This window comes from Amphiura filiformis, chromosome 14 (assembly GCF_039555335.1).
Source record: "Amphiura filiformis chromosome 14, Afil_fr2py, whole genome shotgun sequence".
Lineage (NCBI taxonomy): Eukaryota > Metazoa > Echinodermata > Ophiuroidea > Amphilepidida > Amphiuridae > Amphiura > Amphiura filiformis.
The window spans coordinates 34,371,605-34,397,041 of record NC_092641.1 but is presented as its reverse complement, the minus strand read 5'-3'; the positions used below and the strand labels follow the sequence as shown (position 1 = coordinate 34,397,041).

General features: G+C 37.0%; 1 protein-coding gene across 3 annotated transcripts in view; it reads right to left on the bottom strand.

The window, feature by feature from the left end:
- The window catches only part of LOC140170012 (uncharacterized), a 49,548-nt gene extending 42,879 nt beyond the window's left edge, over nucleotides 1–6,669 (bottom strand). For all 3 annotated transcript variants that reach the window (XM_072193322.1, XM_072193324.1, XM_072193323.1), the window contains exon 1: nucleotides 6,443–6,669. In XM_072193322.1, coding sequence (XP_072049423.1) covers nucleotides 6,443–6,509 — 67 coding nt within the window. In that variant the 5' untranslated portion in view covers nucleotides 6,510–6,669. The remainder of the gene's footprint in view (nucleotides 1–6,442) is intronic.
- Between the last annotated feature and the right edge of the window lie 18,768 nt (nucleotides 6,670–25,437).

Sequence of the window (25,437 nt, the reverse complement as noted above, 5' to 3'; positions counted from 1 at the left end):
GTAACTTGTTGTAATGAAAAACTTTTAGATGACTACTTTCAATCATAAATAATCATTCCAAACCAGAAAGAATACAATATCCCTTTGTTTATCACTTTTAGACTAATTATTTGCAATTCTAAAAATTGACTGTTTTACATAGAAGCCAAAATGCTGGAAGTATCACAAATATTTATATCAAGTTAGTTTTTCAGGCTTTGGTTCAAAACAGAATTTTTTCCATGTCCATGCCTATGTAACTATTTATTTTAAAATACTTTACTTGATCATTCGTCATTGATATAATTTTTTTCGTATCTCAGAATATCGACTATGGCATAGTCTTAGTTTCCTAAATTATGATTATCTTATCCTATAAGCGTTGCTCCCGGCCCCGCTACGACACTTTCTGCCAGACCTGCTTTGTGTATCCCTCGGCCGCGACCGTGTGGTCGGTATATGAAGATTTAAGCAATTTTTTAGTGAAAGGAATATTTTGCCACCTAAGTTTTACTGATATTTTAAAAGTTAAAAACAACTTTAACAGATTTTCAATCGAATTTAGAGAATAAATGATAGGAATTTTTGTTTTTACGGTCCATTCTCGGAGACTCGTGATAGAGGATTAGGGGGATTAGCTGAGGATTAATATAGGCACTAGGCAGGTCCAATATTAGTGGATACGGAATACCAGCGCATTGTGGATATCGGACCAGGCGGGCCTGCCTATACGCGATAGAGCATAGTAAGAAACAAAATACCCTATCGGGTATTCCAATTTGGGTTTTTTAAATAGTTACAGCCTGTCTCAAAAAAAATTGTGCAAGTGAAAAGCGCCCTCTATGGCAATTAGAGAATACCGTTGTGACATAATGCTTACATCAACGTCACGGGCGCAGTCTTAGCTCTCAAATACCGTTTGTTCTGTTCAATTTGCTTGTTCCAATTTTGAGATATGTTTATTTAACAACGAAAGGGTAAAATCACAATTGTGCCACTTTTACTAGGGAAGAGAGCTGTACATGTAAATCAATGATTGCTGATGTTGATGCGTCTAATGCCCTCCTCCTTTCGGGGCGCATGCATTAGACGCATCAACATCAGCACGCGTGCATTATTTTGTCTATTATCTCTCCCAACAAGTAATACGCGTTCATTAACCTATAACATGTATAAGTGCGCAATATTTGTTTGTCTTTTAACATGTCTTAAGTGACTAATAGAACAGCATTTACCATGATAAAATCATTGACATGCACATGTATTTAATTTTACAGCAGAATGTGAAATGTTTATTTATCTTTTGATATCTTTTAAGTGGAAAAAGGGAATCATCATTCCTGCATCATGATAAAACAGTAAAACAGTCAAAAAATTGTGTATTGTGTAATTGACGCATTCTTTTGATTTCACAAAGGAACTCTTGATAAACTTGATGCTATCACTGTTACATGTAAAGCCCTCTTCTCTAGTAAAAGTGGCACATTGTGATTTTACCCTTTCATCTTTAACTAAACATATCTCGAGATTAAAACAAGCAAATTGAACAGAACAAACAACATTTGAGAGCTAAGACTACGCCCTTGACGTTGATGTAAGAATTATGTCACAACGGTATTTTCTAATTGCCAGAGAGGGCGCTTTTCACTTGCACAATTTTTTTTAGACAGGCTGTATACTAAGGCACCTCATTGTGGCTGTAATAGCACCGGCAGCATGATAGCGATACTTTTTTTTGATATCAGATTTAGTTGTACAAGTCCAGAATTTTACTCACGTTTTAGACGTTTCATCTTCCGTGCGGAAGATTTCATCAGTAATGCGCCGATACAGCCGCTGCATCACCTCTGGTCCTCCTACTCTCATAGTAGATAGCTGATTTGTTCATTTCTTCAACTGAGTCCTTTCTTACTGCGCTGGTGAATTTTCTTGTTGCTAGCTTTTCAGATTCCTTCAAATGTCCTTTCAATCTTACGCCGAACGGTCTGCATGGTCTGCCTGTTTCACCGATGTATGACTTGTTGCAATTCTTACACGGAATTTCGTGTACGCAGTCACGCGTTTTTGCGTTCTCTCTTTTGTCTTTTGGGTGCACAAGGTTGTTTTTCAGTGTATTCATGGCTGTTTAGATGTTATGTTTTTTGAAAACTCGCTGCAACCTTTCCGACACACCTTGCACGTATGGAATTACTACCATGCCATTGCTCTTACCGCGTTCTTATCCTTTTCGCTTTGGTCTTGTCTGTCATTTGCTGTTTAACTTTGTCGATCGCCCAGTTGGGGTACCCACATTGGTTTAGAGCATGTTTGACTTTCGCTTCCTCCTGTTGTTTGTCTTCTTCTTCTGTCACGATTGCGTCCTTTCTATCTAAAAGTGTTCTATTCTAACTACCCTAATTTTTGGTGTAGGGGGTGTTGTGATGCAAAGTTCAAATATTGGTCGGTGTGTGTCTTTTTCCTGTAAACTGTTAGCTTGACCGAACGTCCTCTTTCCTTGTCACCAGCGTATCAAGGAAGGGCAATTTACCTTCCGCTTCTTCCTCAAAGGTAAATTTGATGTTATTGGTAGGGTCCGTATTGTTGAGGTGATCCGTCCGACAGTTCCTGAGTGGCGCCCTTAGGTATTATCTCCAAGATATCGTCAACATATCTTTTCCATAGCTTAGGTCGACATGCAATGGGTGCGTTCGCGATCGCTCGTTGTTCCAGCCATTCCATGAAGATATTCGCGATAATGGCACTACAAGGGCTGCCCATAGCTGCTCCGAAATTCTGTTTGTATATTTCGCCCCAGAATAAAAAGTATGTTGTTGTTAGAACAAACTCGAGAAGTTCAATTATGTCCTTGGTGTCAAGTAGGGTTCTGTGTTTCAAGGTGGCGTCCCCGAATCCCGGGATCCAAATACTCTCTCACAATCTCCAAAGTCTTATTAATGGGGGTATTTGTGAAAAGTGACACCACGTCATGCGAATTGAAAATGTCCTCGTCATCTATTCTAACTGTAGCAAGCTCTTCCGCTAACTCTCTTGAGTTGGTGACATGATGTACCGTCTTACCTATCATGGGCGACAAAATCTCAGCCAACGCTTTCGATGTTTGGTAAGCGATGGAACCCATGTAATCTACAATGGGTCTGACCAGGTATCCTTCTTTGTGGATTTTTGTGGTGCAGTAGATGCGAGGAGTGTTCTCAGCAGTTGGGTAGAGCAATTTATATTGTCCCTCATCTATCTTTTCCTCCTTTTTGAGTCTTTGCAAAATACCCACCAATTTGCGCTTGTAACTACTTGTGGGATCTCCTTTCAACTTTTTATAAGTCTTTTTGTCACTTACCAAGGTGTTTACATTCTCTTCATACTTCTACCCTTATCTGCACCCATTATACGGATAGACTTGTCCTTTTTCAGTTGCTTGAGAGCTTCTCTTTCATCCTTGCTGATGTTCGATTTAGGTATTTTCGCGGATTTTAACACACCTGCGACTTCCGCTCTAAGGTTTTGTGCCTCTCCTGATGTTAATTTCCAGCTTGCTTTTTCCGTGGCGACGATAAAATCCTCGTTCACATATTCTTTGAGTCATCAGTCATGTATACGATCAGCTGCTGCAAACATCAACACACCCTGGGGATGAGAGTAGGAGGACCAGAGGTGATGCAGCGGCTGTATCGGCGCATTACTGATGAAATCTTCCGCACGGAAGATGAAACGTCTAAAACGTGAGTAAAATTCTGGACTTGTACAACTAAATCTGATATGAAATTTAACTATATCAGTCCTGATGACCTTATTCAAAGTGATAGCGATACTGTTTGACCGCTGAAGACCCGTTTGAGTTTTTGGCATGTTCCCGTCATATCGAGGATTCTTTTTACCACATTTGAGGCCGATCATGCCAATTGGACACACTTTCATGTTTGACCCCATATGACCATTGACCTTTTTGCACAAGATTTGAAGAGAATTGACCATTGCTCATTCTAGTGACTCTAGTATATGGACAATATAAGTGTCCTTTTTCATTAAATGACATAGACATAAAATTTGAAAATTATTGTAAGGAACTCTTGAGGTTTTGACTTTTAAAACCTACATTTTGGTCAAAAAATGTGCTTGGATAGGTAGTTTCAAAAGATTTTCCACATTCGCCTTGCTATAATATTGAATTGTGTTATCTGTTGAGCTAGTGACGAACAGTGTTTTTAGGGGGAAGTGTTAGCTTTCGTTTGATATAAAATAAATTATGATTGGATGAAGGGAACACTTGAGGTTTCGACAAAAACCAATCAAAGAGGCCCATTTTTTAGCTAGAAGCTTCACAGCTCCTACATTGCTATGCAAGGTAGGAGTGTAGTGTAATCAAAGACTATGGTGGAGACATTCACTGCTTGATTTTCTCTGCTTGGAAGCTCTTGGGACGAAAGTGTGTGCTCAGGTGTATCGAGGTGGAAACTGTGCGCATGATGGTTTTATAAGAGAATCGTTTTTGTATAGAAACCTTTCCATGTGACTCAATGAATGGGGATGGGAAACATTAGATCACCCACCATATTCCCCCCGATGTATCTCCATGTGACTTTCACTTATTCCCTCAACTTAAAGAACCCCTTCGTGGAAAACATCAATACTGCTGTTTTCAAGGTCTACAGGAGCTTCAGAAGGCAGGACTAAATGGAGGGATTCAAAACCTTCCACAGATGGCAATCCATACTAGATCACACAGGAAACTATTTTGAAGGCAGTAAGTAAAGAAATGTTTTCACACAGAGTGAATTGATTAATTACCATGTACTGAAAGATCATTTGACCTTTCCTGTTATTAAAAAAGGATGCTGTGGTATATCATTTAAGATTAAAAGTGTTTGAATAACTGGCATCTTTTCTATTTACTTTGTATCTAATGCTTGTTCCACTTATAGTTACTTAGCATTTTCAAAACACTTGTTAATAAATCAATTCTAACACGAACGAAATGCCTGAATTTTAATGATTTAGTTGAAGATTATTCACCGTTTCCGGTGGGCCAAATCTTGGTATGCTTCTAAGGTTTTCAAAAATTTAAAGCAGGTATCAGTATCATGAATGTACGTTTATTTTGTAGGTAAGTCTCCAATGCTTAATCATGGACAGTTTGAAAAAGCTACCATTTACAGAACAAAAGTTATGAGACAGCAGGTACAACTTTTTGAATGACCCTCGTATCAAAGATTTCTGTAAAATTGCTGACCCACTCACAAATACTAGAAAAATATTCCTTTACATTGGGATGTAAAATGCCTGTTATATAGGGCTAGGTTATATTTTGGCCCAGTAACAAGACGACAAAGAAAGAGTTATTTCATACGGTGGTCGAGCATTACATGATTCAGAGCGTAATAATACCACCACTGAGTTAGAGGCTTTAGCAGTAGTCGAAGGCGTGAAGAAATATGCGCCATATCTTCAGCATACTGTCGTGGTCACGGACCGTTGCGCCCTAAAATGGCTATTTTCGAATAAACCATCCGGGGGACGAGCTCGACGGGCCGGACCTTTATCAGTCTTTCAAATTTGAAGTTGTGCATATTCTCGGACTTAGCAATACTAATGCAGACGCTCTGAGCAGACTTAATTATGCAATTGTGCTTGCTGTTCTCATAGTCATTCCCCTAAATCCTTTACAGACAGTCAGAGTGGGAAATTGAAATTTGATTACATGGCAGATGACGTTTTGCAAGAACCGCGAAACCATCACGTTCATCCTCAAGTTGATTCCATAAGAAATTTGCACTTCAAGCACGAAAATGGATGAAAAAGATTATCGATGAATCAGCAGCACAAAAGGCCCCTCCATTCCCAGTGATAAAGATTTGGGGAAATTGGGAAATTTTGGGAAAAAGAGGCATTGTTGACGGATGGGTTTGCTTGTTCAATGTTGGCCTATTTAGATCGTGATGAGTTGCCTAAAGATGCATCAAAGGCTAGAGATATTGTTATTATGAACGTTCACATGAATTGAATATCAGATAGGGGATAATAAAACTGTATACTTTATTTTCGTAGCCATGTAATAACTTCAAGATTATTATTTTGAAATCCAATGGAAATGGGTTCCCCCCGCCTTTTTTTAACCCAACTCAAACTCAGTCAAAATGTGTTTGAGATGGTCGAAACTTTAAAACTGACATTCTTATAATCATACATGATGAAATATTTTGATGAATTTAAAGTGTATGTCACACAATTCTTGGTACAAAATGCTTTAAACCTAGTTTACCGATATTCTTAATTAACAAAAATTGGACCAAAAATAATTAAATTGGCCAATATCTCCGAGAAAAAATTCGCAACGCAAAATGAACGTGCGCGGCAGCTCTGAGACATACATTTGCAGTTATGCATGTTCAATATCAAGCTAAGTTTTACCAATTCACTGTATCATGAGAAAGTGTGGGCAAACGAATAGAAAATGAGGATTTGTACTCACCTTGTGAGGCCACAAACTGCTGATGCAGCAGGAATACCAACGCTGCAATAATTACAAAATTATTCATGTCGAGCTATTTCGGTAACCTACAGCCTTGCTGGTCCTTTCTGGGGTACCAACTTGTACCTGATTTAACTCTCGCGATATCCTTTTCTCCAGGAAAGTATCAACTGTTCATGAAGATAGTAAATAACCATGAACCAAAAAAAGTATTGCATGAGCGTCTTCCACCTTCCTCGGATAGTTATGGAATATAAATATCATAACTAGCAAAATAACCTACCAGAAAGGGTGGTGCTAGTCCTATGATTGATATGTGACAAGCACCCACACAATTCATTGCATTTGCTTGTTCATGCTCGCAATAAAAAAAAAAAGTTCTTTGGTTCACCAAGAACGCGGCGCGGGGAATACGCATTTCTTGAATTTTATGTTCTTGTTCATATCTATCTATTCGAAAGGGAGTTTTTCATTCTTTCATTAAGAGCGAGGGATAGTAATTTCTTGAAGGTGTGTAGGTGCATTTCTCGAATTTGATTGTTTATAGAGTTTCATTTTAAATCCTTCTTTTTACCAAAGCCCGGTACCAAAGCGCGGGTAAACAACAGTATATACTGATTTCATGGTTTTGCATAATTCATAATACGCACTTGTGGGGCGTGTCATTAAGCACAGTTTAGTTATTCAGGTAACTGGTTTTGTTCAAAAGAATTTTTATTGATGCGGGTGTTGATGAACTTGTTGACATTGCTTTGCCTTCAACTTGATCAATAGCTATATTTAGTGACATGTTATTAATAGTATTAATAGCACATCAGACAAATGAAGAATACGTGATGTTTTGGGCTTCAATTTTGCACTTTCGTGTGCAAGTAGCATGCTTAATTCACCAAAGAAACTAAACACTGTTTTCAGTCCACTCATTTCGTCTTTGCTTTGGGTGGCAGATCAGAAAACGCGAGATTGAATATTGAGCCCCCCCCCCACGGCCTGCAAAAACAAAAACACCCCTTGCACATGGCAATTTTTTTATCCCAATTTGCAATCCTTAAAATAATATTTAATGGTCTAGATAATATGTTGCGAGCGCCACGAGCTGGACAATTTTCATATTTAAGCGTTTCCGTACTATTTTCTTAAGCCTTTTAGAGCGGTTTTTTCAGCCTATCTTGCAGTTTAAACTTTCACTGTGTAATTATGAAGTCTTTAAAAAATTAAATCATCAAGTAAGTTCTTTGGGGACACACTGTATACCACACTGTTTAAAAAATGCTACATACTAACTGCAATCCCTTTTTTACTTAAAAAGGTTTGTGTGGAATGTTTAGAAACTGCATTTCAGTTACAATGTCATCCAATATTAGAAACTTGGATACTGGTATATGCAGAGGTATATGACTGTTATCAAAATTGTGTACAGAAAGTAGCCAATAGTGAAAAGTATTCATTTCAATTCATTTCAATTCAAAATTGTTTATTGACACATAACAGAACGTCTAGTTCAGATTTCAACATATTACACTCTTTTATCAATTTTCATTCGACCGATTCTGAGATATATCACTGCAATCTGTTGATTTCATGCTATATGAACTTGGCTATTGTCAAAGTACACTACTTATAACATAACACAGACAATACAGTTTGGGAAGTGGCTTGGAATACATCTTAAGTGACAGGAATTGGATTTTGGATGATTTCATTCCTACAATTTCTTTTTAGATTGTTGTTGCTATGATACGAATGGAGCGATAGTAACAAGAAATAAATAAATAAATAAATAAATAAATAAATAAATAAATAAATAAATAAATAAATAAATAAATAAATAAATAAATAAATAAATAAACAAGTAAATAAATAAATAATTAAATAAATAGTAACAATAACCATGATAACACGCCATTGGAAGGCTTTCCTCCCGAAAGTAAGGTTTGGGTTTAGGTTTTAAATCCCACTTAGCTGATCTCTGTAATAAAGCGTGTTCAGTTTGGCAGTCATCTTCAATGGTAAGTAGTGGGATCATATAGGGAATGGTTAGCTTAAGTTAAGTGCAAAAGATCAAGTAGCATTATTTTTCACCAGAGGATGATTTAAGCACTGCCCAGCAAGTCTTGCGGTTAGCACAGCTGTGTGAGTGAACATGACACCACTGCCCGCCCACTGCATACACACGTGCATGGTTAAATTTGAATTTGGACAGATGCATGATGGGGCTTCCTTAAATCATCCTCTGATTTTTCACACTGCGTATGAGAAGCACTTTGCAACCAAATTGCATTGATTTAATGATTGTAATTGCACCCAGAGGTGTATTGGACAAACACACTGTCAATTTATGTGTAGAGGTACGTTTGTGAGAGACGATTAATTGGAATCTGCTTTATACTAACTTGCCTTTTGCTGTGTTTAATTTGGTAAAAAATTCTATTTTGAATAATATTTGACATGAATTAAAGATCCTAGATTGAAAATAGGATGAAAACCACAAAATCACGAATAATGAGCTATGTCCGTCTCAGCTATATTAGGCCGTGTAAAATTAATATTTTGGTTCTCGTCCCCTCCCTCCTCAATTTCTGGGATTTGTCAGATTTTTTTTTTTTTTTTATAGATTTTTCAATTTTTTTAGACTTTGGAATGATTTATGAAATCTTCATACATATAAATAAGTTTATTAGAGAACAAGCATCACTTCCAAGTCTTTTTGTGGTACTCTAGGGGGTTTAACCCTCAGAATATCACATTTGAAAAAAAAAAAAAGGGCCTCATCGTTTCCTTGAGCACTGTTGGAGAAGACCGAAAACTACTGACAATGCTAATTTTACATTGAAAAAAAAAAAAAAAAAAAAAAAACACACCTCCCTCCCTCATCAATTCATGAAAATCCTCTGGACGAGAACCAAAACATTAATTTTATACGGCCTTAAAGGACCGGGTTCTTTTAATACACCCTCTATGCAACTTGTCCCATGTTTATAAGCAAGGACCAAGAAAGCATGTATCATATACTATCGTGTTTTTCATGTCATTAAAACGAAAATATCATCATTTATTACATTCATTCAACGACGAAATAGCTTTACCCATTTTTGATCACCATGACAGGCGACCCTCCGAATGCATTTCCACATTTGGCATATTTACTCCACCATTCTCATTGTACAAATTAGATTTTTTAAACTCTATCTGGCTTGCCGTTCCAAATATTTATATATCATTAACCATTTTCAACCACCTTGCTTGAGTTCGGTAGCACTTGAACAATACAACTTTTTTTAACTTTTGTTTGGCAAAGCAAATGATTTAACAACTACAATCCGTCCCAACACAGTTAAATTTCTTTTTTCCTCAACTCGATAAAAGTTTTCTAAAGAAGCGCATATCATAATTATCATTCACCATTTGAGTAAGGTTTGTACTAAAAGAAATGCCCAGAAAATCAAAGCCACCATCGAAATTCCATTTTATTCTTAAATTTTCTGAATTTCTGAGACCCATACTGCTACCGCGGTATACCGTTTTATCAATATTAACTTTAAAACTAGGCATCTCATGAAATGATTGCAATGTTTTAACATGTTTAATAGCACTTTCCAGTTATTTTTCTGCACATCTAATATTAACATATTAATGAGTAAAAGTAGGTAATGGTGAATCCAACGGACGAGGACACAAAACACATCAAGGATCAATAAATGATACATGAGGATACCTTGAATATATGAACAACTGGAAAGAAAAAAAGCAAGGTACACCAACTTGACGTGGGGGAACAAATAAAATTCAGTTTTTGTCTTGTATTTGGTTTTAAACTACAGCATGTAGTTTTCGTTGTTTAATTTAATATTGTGTCGTCTGTCCCTGAAGAAGAGCAGTTTATCTGCCCGAAACGTCGGTTGATTTTTTGTCTGTTAGGTTTTGTTTGTCGTCTATGTACACAGTGATTTTCATCACTCCAGTGTACTTTTGTACTGTTTTCCTGACACCTCTGTGGGTTCTGGAATTGGCAATTTTTGGCCATTAAACTTTGGCACTCGGCACCAAACTTTGCCTGTTTTTAGGCCTACATTGGTTGTTGGTTTTTGTCTTCTTATGTGCTCAGTGATTTTCATCGCTTGTTCCAGTACACTTTTTCTTCTAATGCCTATTTGCCCCCCCCCCCCCTCGTACTGTCTAGTCTGTATTTTATTTGTTCCCCCACGTCAAGTTGGTGTACCTTGCTTTTTTTCTTTCCAGATATTAATGAGTGTCATCTGTATACTGTGCAATTTATGTCATTTCTGAGAATTCCTATTCATATCCTTATTTTGTCTTATCATTGAAGCTAATACCTCACCACATAAAACAAATACATATGGCGAGAGAGGGTCGCCTTGTCTACAACTACCATGACTACGCTGAATTTGGAAACGTTTTCCATTTATGATTACAGAAGAAGATGCGTTTTTATACAAAGTCCTAAACCATCTGCAAATGTATGTTCTGAAATTAAATACCCTTAAAGTTGTAAATATAAAATCATCCGAGACGTTTTTCAAAATCTATCAGTAAAAGCATCACAGGAATTCCTTTAACATCTATCTCCTTTTGGCAGAAGAGTGACATGACCCGTTTTTTGAACTTGCGTCGTTTGATATGATTTGAATCGGTATCTCCACATTGCGCATGCAACAATATAAGGTAAATAGCTATAAAATGCATTAAAATAAATAACATACAATACACGCAATATACGAAGCAAGGAGTTATCACTGGATGACCCTTTAAGCCCAAAGGCTTATTTCCGAAGGGGTCCTTTATACAATAGTATAGGACAAAAGACATTAATAGTATCAAAAACATAAATATATATATATACAAGTGAATGTTAAAAATATTTATGTATTTAAAAAATGATCAAAATCATACGCAGCTAAATTGGGTTAAAAAGATGTATTTTCACAGACTTTTTGAAACTCGGTTTATCAGAAATTGCTTTGATTGCATTGGTAAGTTGACCCAATCCTGAATGGCATTATAATAAAAAGAGCCAGGATTTGGGAACAAGAAAATTTTGGCACACTCTGGTAAACTCTGGTAAAAAAAGCCTTAAGATAGTCTGGGCCAACCTCATTCAAAATATCAAAAAATATGGTTCAACCTGAGTTGTTTTGCCATATTTTTAATGTTCAGGAAATTGAAATCCTTAAAATCATCTGCTCTTATATGGTACATGGAATCCTTATTCAAAATGAATGTGATAACTTTGCTTTGAGTAATTTGTAGGCTATTACTCATCTACTTATGTGTGCCAGCATGCCAAGAAGAAATTGAATATCAAACAAACAAAAAGAAAAAGAGTAAAGCATAACAATTTCTTAATATTTTGATCGAGAAACTTTGCCTGTCTGTAAAAAAAATTTTAGTCTAGAATTTACTTTTTATGACACCAGGACCCATTTCTTCACCATTCAAGCACTGATCAATAGTAAACCTAAGTATTTAACTGAAGGGGGTAGCATGAATTGTTTGCTCTTCATAATAAATGGTATAACATGATGCAGTCATGTCTACAGTAGAATTCATCTCGACCTTTGCAGGACTTAACCCCATTAAAAGCTATTAAACCAAGATAACACTCATTGAAACAGCTCAACTGATTAAATCGGATCTTCTCTGGCTGTGCACATGTGACTGTTTTCATGTGCGATATCGCAATAAAGTTTGTATTATAGCTTCAGTTGGGTAACCGATTATAAAGGAAACGAAAGGAAACAATGGTATGTGTACTATTGTTCACGAAATGAGACAATGGCGTGCTTTTTGTAAACCAGCATTCTTGAAAATGAGCAACATAATGATTGTTGACTTAACACGGTTTGGAAATAATTTCTTCATATTTTTGGTGTTATCTGTTGTTTACATATCCTTCCTAAAACACAAAAGTACGACCCTCTCCAAACACCTAAATTAGCTAAAAATTTAGGACATGTTACAAAACTATATTGTCTAGAATTTTAGAAGAGTACTTTTAATATTGGCCGGTTATTTTTCACACAGCGACGTTAACTAGGCAATGTACTATTACCTATAACATTAACTAAAACACCAAAGTACGAATATTTCCAAACATCTAAATTAGCTAAAAATTTAGGACATGTTAAAAACTATATTTTCTAGAACTTTAGAAGAGTACTTTTAATATTGGCCGGTTATTTTTCACACAGCGACGTTAACTAGTCATATCCCCATACTTTTAACGTAGGGCTATTTGTAGAGGTCACGCGTCAATGGGAAAGAGCACTGTGTATTGTGTATAGGAAAACGGACAGTAACTGCAGTATGATTTTGCCAATTCTCAATTTGCGTTTTGTTCCAAAAAGGAATGAGCTCTGTTTTACCCATGTGGAGAGACAGTTTGTAATCGATGAGCCATTTGTTACAGTTTTTAAGAATTTTGCTAACCTGCTGCCCAATTTTTAACGGATCTTTATCAGAAACCAACATGGCACTGTCATCTACATACTGAAGAAGCATGCAATCAACACAGTTGGGCATGTCGTTCACGTAACAATTGAACAAAATGGGACCCAAGATACTCCGCTGTGGAACTCCACATGTTAAAGCCATAGAGTCGGAGTCGGAGCCATTAACCTTAACAATCTGACTCACACCATTTAGTGGTAGTGGAGTGTATTCCCAGAGCTGTTAGCTTTTGACATAAAATAGAGTGATTAACACTATCAAATGCTTTCTGGATCTCAGGAAGCTGCATTTCAGTAAACAGACCAGCACTGATTTGGTTTCTGATAAGATCTTGAAGGTAGATAAGACATTATATGTGTCTGTGGAATATGTGCCTGACTGGAACTTATTCAATAAGATGTTATATTCCGTGCGTGTTCAATTGAACAAACACTGTGTTCTTCAAAAATTTGGAGGCCATAGACAAAACGCTAACAGGTCTATCGTTGCCAACTTCCAACATATGACGGTCTGACTTTGGCAATTTTCATTTCACTTGGAAACACTTCAGTCCTGATAGAGAGATTAATAATATTAATACCGGTAATATAATTTGATTGGAGTTTTAATGATCCCTCTATGAGTTACACGCATGGCGTTGATCTTTAAAGATATGAGACAATTCCAAACATCAGGTTTGATTTTGATATGAGTGAATTCAAGAACAGAAATTACAAACAGCCCAAAAAGCAATGGAAAGGAAGATGCTTCACATTACCTTAAGGGATAAAATTAAGAACACTGAAATAAGACGTCAAACTCAAGTCAAAGACATTATGGTGAAACTCAAAGAAGCGAAATGGAGATGGGCAGGTCACCTTGCACGAAGGGAAGATAACAGATGGACTAAACGGCTTACAGAATGGCAACCAAGAACAGGGAAAAGATCAAGAGGAAGACAGAAGAGGAGGTGGCGTGATGACATTACTGCCTACATGGGACCTACATGGACAAGAAATGCAAGAGACAGAGAACAGTGGAAGAATCATGAAGAGGGCTACGTCCAACAATGGTCGAACACAGCCTGGTGAGGTGAGTGAGTGAATTCAAGAAGTTTGTCACTATCAAAAGTAATGCGAAGTTTGGGAAGTTGATGGACATTGGTCAGGTCCGGGGTTAGGGTGCTATAGAGTTTACATCACCAGCAACAAGGAGACTGAGTTGAAAAGAAGCATCACAGTTATGGTGGTATAGAATACGTGCTTTTAAAAATCCAGAAGTTGTTATCCTTTGATGGATAAGGGTTGATAGATCACATTGCACAGCACATTGCATAGGAGTCAAAGGACACAATATGACCAGATAGTTCATTATGTTGTTTGTACATAACACAGAGTCACAGCAGTCTGCGCCATTCGACAGGTGTTTCTTGAATGCGTTCAGAACCAACTTGATTTTAATGCTTATTATTGCACTGGTCACAGTAATCCTGTGACCTCTCCGGAAAAAGCCGAGTGTTAGGTTTTTCAAATAAATATTTTTTGTGTAAAAACTGTAATGTCAGATTGGTAAAGGAATATTAAATCTACATCTATATTATAGCGATTTTTGATACCCACTTGCTTCGCAATTGATTTTGTATAGACATGATAGAAGGTACAGGGCAATCAACGTTTCGCCATAATTTGCTGAAGTAGTATAATAGTACAAATAAAAAGCTATGAATATGATACACATATTATGTGTATCGGTTACTTCAGAGTAAAGTCGTGTTCACACAGTCGGACTTAAATCACTTATTACCGGTCTTAAATTACGTCGGTAATAGTATCGGATATAAGTGGCAGTGTGAATTAGCATCGGATATAACTATATCCGACGTAATGTGCTTTAAATCCGACAATTTGTTCACACAGTCGGACTTAAATTACGTCGGTAATAGTATCGGATATAAGTGGCAGTGTGAATGAGCGTCGGATATAAAAAAAATTACTATATCCGACGTAATGTGCTTTAAATCCGAAAATTTAAGGCTGAAGATGACCAGGGTTAAGAGCTGTTAAGACCGATCGAAACGTTACGTCCGGTAATAGTAATTACATGTGGACATGCAGCACTGTTGGGCTGTCGGATATAACTGGGAGTATATCACTCGTGCAAAATTTTAAGCAGAGTCATAGGCGTAGATCCCGGGGGGATGGGGGGGGGATAAATCCCCCAATATTTTGCCAGTGGGGATGGTCCATTCAATCACACCCCCCCCCCCCATGTTGACGCCTGATAATGGGTTTCTGACCAAATTAACCTCATATTTGCCCATTTTTTGCCCCCAAAGTGCAATTTTCGCGCGCTTCGCGCGCATAATTTTTTGGCACTTATTCTGTCGCCAAAAGGTGCTGGATTAACTATACTTGATTTTTTTTTCCAACTCCATCCCCCCAATGTCAAAAAGAAATCTACGCCACTGAGCACTGAGCAGAGTAATTTACTGCGTGATGTCATCATGGCTGCAGCTGCAAATGTTAATATAAATAAACGCAATAGAGGGGTCAATTGGAATGACAAGGGAACATTGGCTATCCTCAGAATTTGGAGAGACACGGAAAGTATTTCTGGGATTAAAAAAAAAGCTTTGGAAGGAGATAGCCACGCTATTACATGACAAGGGGGGGATTCCCATACGGTCGGGGGAGCAGGTACATGCGAAGATAAAGGCACTGAAAACTCTCCATCGCACCCTCCATGATCGGGCAAAAAGTTCAGGCGCAGGAGCAATTGACCATCCTTATTGGGATGACCTACACGAGTTTCTGGGGGGGGTAGCAAATGTAAACCCTCCAGAGGGCTCAGTGGTGGGGGGGGGGCAGTATGGCCCTGGAAGTAGATGGAGATGACATTTATTAAGCCATAAGCATGATAACAGAAAGGCATGTAATTGGATTTTATAAGATGATTAGGGGTGTCCCAAATACGGAAAGAAAAATAGGGAGTGTCATAAAATATTTTTGATGACCAAAATGTAGGGAGTCACAACACAACATGACTACAGATAGTGTGTTTATTTTATTCCAAAAGACTGATGCCTGTTTGGGGGGGTGCAAACGGTGGGGGCCATAAAATCTTTGCTGACGAAATAGGGAGGTCGCAATTTTATTGAAGCCGACTTTTTGTAAATTTGGGACCCCCCCAAGAAAAAAGATAGCATGATGATGGGAGTCATTGTTATTTTTTTATTTTTGTCATTTGTCCACCATGTAGGGCCTACGTGTATAAAATGCGATATAGAGCTAAGTCTACTGTAAAATGGGACTACTTTGTCAAACTAAAATAATAATAATAATAATAATAACAATAATAATAATAATAATAATAATAATAGAACATACATAAATACAAAATTGGTCTGAATTTTGGAACTTTTGAATTTGCATTTTTCTTACATGACATACCTACCGCATGGTCTGTAATTTTTTCTAATGAGGGGCGTTTATTGAAAGTGAAAAAATTTAAAATCGGGTTAAATTTTATGACCGGTGATAGGGATTTATGACCGGTAATAGGCTATATCGGACATAACACGTCGAACATACGCTGGCGAAGTTACGCAATTTATCGGATTAATTACCATAGCAATAGGTGAAAACAATTTTGAACATATAGATTGAATACAATACTGGTCTTTTCAAAGATACTAATCTTACAGGTGCAAGTAATCATCATGATTCACCTATTGCTATGGTAGTTAATCCGATTATTACGTAACTTCGACAGCGTATAGCGCTATTGCCGACAAATGTGGACGCGCTAAGGGATTAGCGGATATATTTAATTCGATCGGACATAAGCCTAGATAAAATATTACCGGTATTAAGTGCATGTGTGAACACAGCTTAAATGTTTGAATGGTAGCTGGATGGATGGTCCTACAACATCTCCCACAAAGAGCTAGAAGGTCGATTCTTAAGACCTATACCAGAGAGTTGATATTCTTGAGAGGGCACTCTATTCACGTGGTTTCTTTTCCAACGCTAAAAGATCACGAATTTTGGTGGTTTGCAAATGAAAAGTGTCCACACTATAGATTGATTACGTAACTGTTATGAATAATTTATTAGGTTTTTCAATGCAATCGCCTCGACCCATTAATACATATTATCTGTATTATCAAAGTACTTGGAATAGCAATCCGGTGAGTTCACTGAACTACGCCCTAATACTGATGGAGTTTTAATGGCGTTTAATGGCGCTAATCCTCTCCATACACAGATGAACAAATACAATAGATGAAGGTTAACACGTATGACCTCCTATGTGACATGTTATATGTGATGTACAAAAACCTGAATATCATAAAGATCAGTATTCGTTTGTGCATATGAACTGCACATTTACGTTGCTAGATATTACTCATTATATATAATGACAAATATTGGTATTATGACAATACGGTATATACATTGTATATAAAACGACTAATAGATCCTACTATCATGGCGTCAGGTCAATGTTCATCATACCCCGTATGTTTCTTAAAATTCATTCATATTTGAGACAAATTGCTGTGCCAATTTTATTGGTGCACAAGTAGATCCGTGTTTTTTTTTATTTTCGTTTCCTTTTAATGAAAGAATTAAGGTTTTCCACTGCACTGGGGCCACAAGGGTGATACTAATTTTAATGCTATATTTTCAAAACGAATACGTGCTCCCGGTTGGCTCTATAGCGATTTCACAGAAAAGGTATTTCTAGTGCAATGCAGCGTCGGACTCTAGCTGAGAGCGTAGCCTAAGTCATTCCGGACTCCAAAAGGGCTCTCCATACACAAATGAACAAACACAAAGGAGGGTAGTCTCCTCCGTGACCAGCTTGATTTCGATGGAGCGGAACCAAATTGGCTGCGGAGGAGACGGGTCATTTTTCCATGCAAATTTTTCAGTGTCAGCCGCCTGACCTATACTGCCCCACCATGACAAAAGGGCATAACTGACATATTGATCATTTCGAGATAATTGATTAAAACTGTGCTCAGCCTGCATTGACTTGTACAGGATAACCAATCCTAATTTGGCTATTTATTAGTGTTTGCGGGTTAGAATAAAAGGGATGATTCGAACAGGTGATTTAATTGTCAGTTTGACTGCAACATACGAGGGCTGGTCAATAAGTTCCCGCAACTATGGTGTATCTCCGCTCATGCATGACTTGGATGACTGTTACTTACGCTAAATACAAGTTTGTACTTTTGTCTTTCAAAACAAATATGTATTAGCGATGCTGAATACTTGATTACGTAATGACATTAGCATAAACACGATAGTGTATGGGCACTGCCTGATTTATGGTGAAAATAGTCAAGAAAATCTTGCGCCAAATTGAGGTATTGTTACATAATTCCAAATATCTCGAGAATAAAAGTATGGAATCTGGCGCGGTTTTTGCAACTTTGTGGACCGATAACATAGGAATGATGCTGTACTCTTTTTAGATCTATACCATTTTTATTAAAGAAAAGGGATCGTGTTGAATATCTCCAATTTTGAGTAGGCTTTATCACCTATTGTTCTTTACATAATAAGAGATAGAAATATTAATCGATGACAAAATTTAACAAATGGTACCTGGTTTGATTGGGTATCTACTGATTATTAAAAGGGAGATCCCAGTGGTGAAATCACAAACATTTCTTTCTTAATAAACCTTTGTTTTCAAAAGGTCTTGTTTTTGTAATCAAAGTAGCACACCATAGAGAGGCTCTGGATTGAATAAGAAATTTGAATTTCGAAAGGTATGTCTACTAATTCTAGCATATGACTTGGTATAGCAATTCACTCACACAGCTACTGTTCCGCAAACCTTGTATTAGTCATATTTTTAGCGCTTTTTTGATGAAATTTTACTTTTTTCATACATTTTTGGTACTTTCAATCATACGTACCATCTACGCATGCGCACATTTCTATTTTTATTGAAACAAATTCTATTGTCCTGACTATGATCTCTCATACCATACCAATAATCATATTTGTTTTTGTTTTATTTTGGAGATAATTTGGATTCTTTCTTCTACCGTGTGGGCTCTTTTCTCCAGATTTTCACACCATTTTTGTTTGCCGTTAAGGCCTATTTTTGGTGAAATTCAAAGACAGTCCCTTTCCTGATCTGTTGACGGATACATTTCTTCTTTCACAATTATCAATTGAATATACTCAGATTACCTCATACCAAAAATAAGGCTTGTAAATTGCATTGTTCCTTACTTCTGCTTCTTTTTATTACACGTTCCTCAACTACAATTCAAATTTCCCGCCAATGTTGACAATTGTCAGTGTACATATGGCAATGACTTTATGCAAATGAGATTACGTAATTAAAGGTACGCTGATACTAATTGTTGTGTGTTTTGAAAGACAAAGGTACAAACTTTATTGATCGTAAGTAGCAGTCATCTAAGTCATGCATGAGCGGAGATAAATAATGCTTGCGGGATATTATTGACCAACCCTCGTAACTGTAACTTATTACTGCTATTACTCAGGGGCGTAGCAAGCGGGTGGACAGGGTGGACGAAGTCCATGGGCCCCGAGGGTTCAGGGGCCCCGAGCAAAATAAAATAAGGGATTTAGCTTGAGGATCAGATGGACGAAAGTAGAGACTTCATGGCTGAAATTGTAACACTTACCATACTTTCACTTTATCATATGTAAGTGCAGTGTTTTGTTAACACTAAAGCGGTAGGGTGGTTTGTCCTATTGTACCAGATCTTGATGGCCCCTCCCTGTAAGATTCGTCATAAGCCAGTTTAATAAAATTATTCGCCAAAATGATACTCTTCAAATTTAACATTTCGATCTTTGTGGTATTTACAATTTATTATATTAGTAGCAAGAAGCCCCTATGTCGGACAATTAAAATTGTGTTGCCACGTTCAAAATAATTAAAGAAAAAACGATTTAATAAATTGACTTCATCAGGCGTAATACTATGTAAACAATTGACTTTTTGTGTTTGTTATTGTCATGACTATGTATTATAGACAAATGTTAGATAGTTAATACGGATAATATATTATGATGAATCTCAACACAAGGAAGTATTATAGTAATCTTGGTGTGTAGAAATTTGAAATAAACTTGAAGGGAACAACCCAAAAGTTTGAAGTCATAAATGTGTTAGGGAGAGCGGGTCAAAAAGGCCGATTTATACGTTAGTAAAAAGTAGTTAAAAGCTATTTAAAGCCATAATGTACGATCTATTGAAATGAGTTTGGTCAATTTGAGTTTTCCAAAACTGATTGTTTTGGCATATTTGTAATGTTAACACATGCCAGTCCCAACTTACATCATTTCGTAACATACAATGAACCACTTGTCTTGAATCACGGAAATTTCAGTGAAGTAATTAGATTCATTTCCCCTATAATACAGCGTGTCCCAAAAAAAATTACCGAGTGAATAAAAGTGAACGTAAGTCGAGAACTAGACATCAAAATCAAATAATTTAAAATGTAGCGCATAGCCTATTTTATTGTGCATCACATACGAAAACTTTGTTTGATTCGGTTGAATGGTTGCGAAGAAATTAACAATTACATAATGCGCCCATCAATGCAGTTCATTCCAAGTTTGATCAACAGGCGCTTTTTTCATACTCGTTCACCGCTTCCTGAAGGTTGTGTATCTCATTAAATTAATCCACATTGTCTATTTTATAATCCGACGGTGTTATGTTATTCATGTTTTCACTGACAATTAATAACAGTTTGTCCGAGAAAACTTTGATTTCTGCAATTGGAAGCTTTCTAACTTTAATTCTTTAGGTTGTGCAAATATGTTATGTTTTAACTTTCCAAAGAACATTTGAGCCAAGAATGACAATGAACAAGTGCTTACAGCTTTACCTGTGATTTTTGATACCATGCAACATTAATATTAAAGTTTTAAAAGATTCAAACTTTGCATTACAATTTATTGGAAATATTCCAAAAACATTAATGTGTGTGAGAATTTTTTTAAAAGCCAGATGGAATTCATTATGCAACATTTATATCAACATTAACGAAAAAAAGATATTTACAAGTACCGAGCATCATCTTACATGCAAGCTTTCATTTTCAATGTCGTGTGGGTTTTCAAATTTAAACAGAACCTGATCAAATGTTTGGCAAGAAACAGATTATTTAAAAAGAACGAAAAGGATTTCACGGTACAAAACATGAAACCCATTGACAGTTAACTAATATTGCGCATTGTGTTGAATGATCTATCTTTCAAACTTGGAATGAAGTGAATTGACGCATGCGATATGTAATCGCTCATTTCTTCGCAATCAGTCGACCGATTCCAGTAACATTAGCGTATAAGATACAGAATAAGATGGGCTACACGCTGACTTTTAAATTTTTGGATTCTGATGTCTATTTCTCGACTTACGTCCAAATTCATTCGCTCGGTATTTTTTCTGGGACACCCTGTATACATAACTTTTTTTTACCAGTGTGTAGTTATTTTTTTGAGAAAAAGGCAAAATTGGTCACAAAATTTATCAGGGGGTGTAGTACCACCATAAGCGGCTGAGATAATGAGTGGGTTTTCTGTCACTTAAGTTACCTCAATAGTTTGGATTAAATGACCAGAAAACTTTCTGGCAAAGAATAATCAAATTAAAATTTAACCGAAATCGTATATTAACACTACTATTATTTTTCTGATTTCAATGTCAAATATTTGTTGATATGGAATGATTTATATAACTGGGATCATGTATACATTATTTTTTCAAAGGTTTCCATGACTCGGCCTACTTGATTCATGAGAAGACACATGAATAATTTTCATAATGATCAAATGACCCGTGAATTCTGTATAGCTAAGAATAAAGTTCATTACACATGTCAGGTAGACTTAGGACTATTAAATTTAGTTACGATGATAAAAGATATGGAATAGCATGGCTTCCTCTTCCTTTTTTTTTTTTTTTTTTTTTGGCAGTCATTAATTAAAGTTTCAAAATTCATAACCATACATTTTGGTTAAGGATAGACTTTAGCAAACATGGAAACATATGAATTAATTTACATAGTTTACAAAATTAATTCGTTTATAGGGCTTCATCGACCTTTTGGGTTGTTCCCTTAGAGATAAGGCTGATTAAGGAGATGTTAAAAAGGGGTCTTGTAATAATAATAATAATAAATAAATTTTGGATTTATAAAGCGCCTTTCTCCAGATCTTAGAGGACTCAAAGCGCTGTAATTTCGCTACAATGGTGAATCATCACAATCAGATCGCATCAACTAGGTTGCTGCCGAACGGCGCACACCTATCCGCATTTAGATTGTAATATCCACCAATTATCTGTGCAGCTCCCCAAATTCCATTGGGTGAAGGAAGTTTTTGATAACCAAACAACTAATCACCGATTTTTGCGATACAGGAGGAAACCGGAGATCCCGGAAAAAACCTGCGAGAGCGAGCATGGAATCGGGATAAACCAAGTGCACATGAGTCCTTGGGCCGCGCCGGGGCTTGAACCCGGGACCTCAGTGGTGTATTGCTCCTTGTCCATGGGCCCCGAGACTCTTGCTACGCATAGTATTACTGTTCCGCTTGAATAATTCTGGGGGCGACGAATGACTTCACATGGGCCGGGTCTTTCCCATAGGCTCGAATATCGTCGGCGTCGACTCTGCATTCTGCAGATCCAGGCTCGGGTGTGGCTTTGCCTATTAGGGCTGATGGCCAGCGTCTTAGACCTGGTTCCGAGCTGCCGCTTGCGCACGAGGGAGATACAGGTGTACTTCCACTGGCGGTTCCAAGCGTGGCAGGAGAGACCCTCCTTCTGTGGTGTCAACGAAAGGGAATTTCCCTCCGTGCGAAGCATCTGGCTGGGAAGGACTCGTCGATTCCTTGTCCCAGGGGAGGGGGACTTCCGTCTTCCACTCGCTCAATACAGAAGCGTAAATAGACTCATCCAATGGTATGTCGGTCCATCTTAGCCCTACTAGTATAGGGCCTTTTGACTGTGGTGATCCAAAACCATACTATACCATAAAACCTGGCTATGTCTAGAGAGCTGCTGCCAGTGACTGTTAAATTCCCCAGAACCCAGCGGTTAGTGGGTTCTGAGCTGTCACTGGGTTGTTAGCAGTTCTCAGTATATAGCATGGTATATTGTGTAAAATAAAAAGGCCCTGTGGTAGGGCTAGTCCATCTTTCATAGGTTAGATCGCTCACATATAGGTCTTTTTGCATCCCATCGGAACCATCAGCTTCCGGCTTACTTCTCCAGGGATCAATATCACAGGGCGGTAGGCAGGGACGCCATGTAGGAGAGCTGGGAGGGCATATTTGGTTATGCTTCCCTCCCATTGCCATGATCCCTTGGAACTTGGAAAAAAGAAATGTTTCAAAAAAGATATTTTTTGGAAATACTCGCTCAATACAGAAGCGTAAATAGACTCATCCAATGGTATGTCGGTCCATCTTAGCCCTACTAGTATAGGGCCTTTTGACTGTGGTGATCCAAAACCATACTATACCATAAAACCTGGCTATGTCTAGAGAGCTGCTGCCAGTGACTGTTAAATTCCCCAGAACCCAGCGGTTAGTGGGTTCTGAGCTGTCACTGGGTTTTTAGCAGTTCTCAGTATATAGCATGGTATATTGTGTAAAATAAAAAAGGCCCTGTGGTAGGGCTAGTCCATCTTTCATAGGTTAGATCGCTCACATATAGGTCTTTTTGCATCCCATCGGAACCATCAGCTTCCGGCTTACTTCTCAGGGATCAATATCACAGGGCGGTAGGCAGGGACGCCATGTAGGAGAGCTGGGAGGGCATATTTGGTTATGCTTCCCTCCCATTGCCATGATCCCTTGGAACTTGGAAAAAAGAAATGTTTCAAAAAAGATATTTTTTGGAAATACTTGTTAATAATGTCCTTAAAACAACATCAAAAGATATTCTTTGCGAAATCAAAGTCATTTATGAAGATCTTTTCTCAAGTAAACAAGATGGTGAAGATTATGAAGATATTGAGGAATATTTAAATCAAATTGAAATTCAACAGCTTTCTCCACAACAGCAAGAGCTTTGTGAAAAGCGTTTGACTTTGGACGAATATTACAAAACCTTAAATGGTCAACTTTCAACAACGCAATCACAAGCAATAAATTTCTCTTCTACTGTCTACCTATAAGCCTGGAAAAGATCAAAAGCTTATCAAAAATTGGCGTCCAATATTATTATTAAATATCGATTACAAAATAGGTACAAATGCAATTGCCAAACGAATGGAAAGTGTACTACCAAGTATTATAGGTAATCATCAAACAGCCTTTGTCAAAGGTAGATATATTGGAGAAAACATTCGGTTAGTTGAAGATATGCTGCAGTACACAAATGATAACCACCATTCCTGGTATGTGGCTTTTTGCCGATTTGGAGAAAGCTTTTGATTCCGTAGAATGAGAATGGAGTTTTCTTATGGAAATCTTGAAAAAATGTAATTTTGGTCCAAACCTGCTTTCATGGGTGAAATGTTTTTATTCAAATATTAAAAGCTGTGTAATAAGGTGTTTGTCAAGGATGCCCGTTATCAACAGTGTGTGTGATAGAAATGTTGGCTTTGATAACTTTGAAATGTAAGAATATTAATGGCATAGAACTCCCAAGTGGGGTTATAGAGCTTACGTGTTCCTTTTTTGCAGATGATGCAACCTTTTTTCTATTTGATTCAAAATCTGTGGAGAATCTTATAAGAGAAATAGATAAGTTTGGAAAGTTGTCTGGTTTGAAGATAAATTTGGAGAAAACAGAATTGATGAAGATAGGAAGTCTTAGAAACTGTAATGATTATGTTTATGGCATTAAACCAACTAAGGAACCTGTTAAACCTGTTAAAATATTGGGCTTATTTGTTGGTTATGACAGCAAAAAATGTAATGAGTACCGTATAATATTCAACCAAGACTCACGAAATTAAAGGACAAATTAGATATTTGGAGATAAAGAGATCTAACACTTAGACATGTTAGAGGAAAAGTCTTATTAGTAAAAAGTATTGGTATTTCACGAATGACTTATTTTATGTCCACAGATTGTGTGAATGGAAATGTTTTATCTGATGTTTAAAAGATACTGTATAACCTCTTATGGAGTGGAAAACCAGAAAAAATCAAACGTTCTGTTTTAATTGCACCAAAAGAATGCAGAGGAATAGAGATGGTAAATATATTCAATACAGACAAAGCATTAAGGGCGTACTACACCCATATATTGGTTTGATTGGTCTAAATAAACATTTTTTCATTTATAGCTAGGCGATATATGCACGGATCATGTGAAATAAAAAAAAATATGAAAAAAAGAAGAAAAAAGTGCTTTTAAACAATTGTAGTAAGTCATTTTAGCCCTATATATATTTTGTTTACTGTATCCTAGTTACTCAGATGCGTGTTTCATAACAAACCATGATTTATTCCATTCAACATGTTCAAGTAGGGTACATGAATAGAATACATTAAATCCTTTGTTATACTCTCTATAGAAAA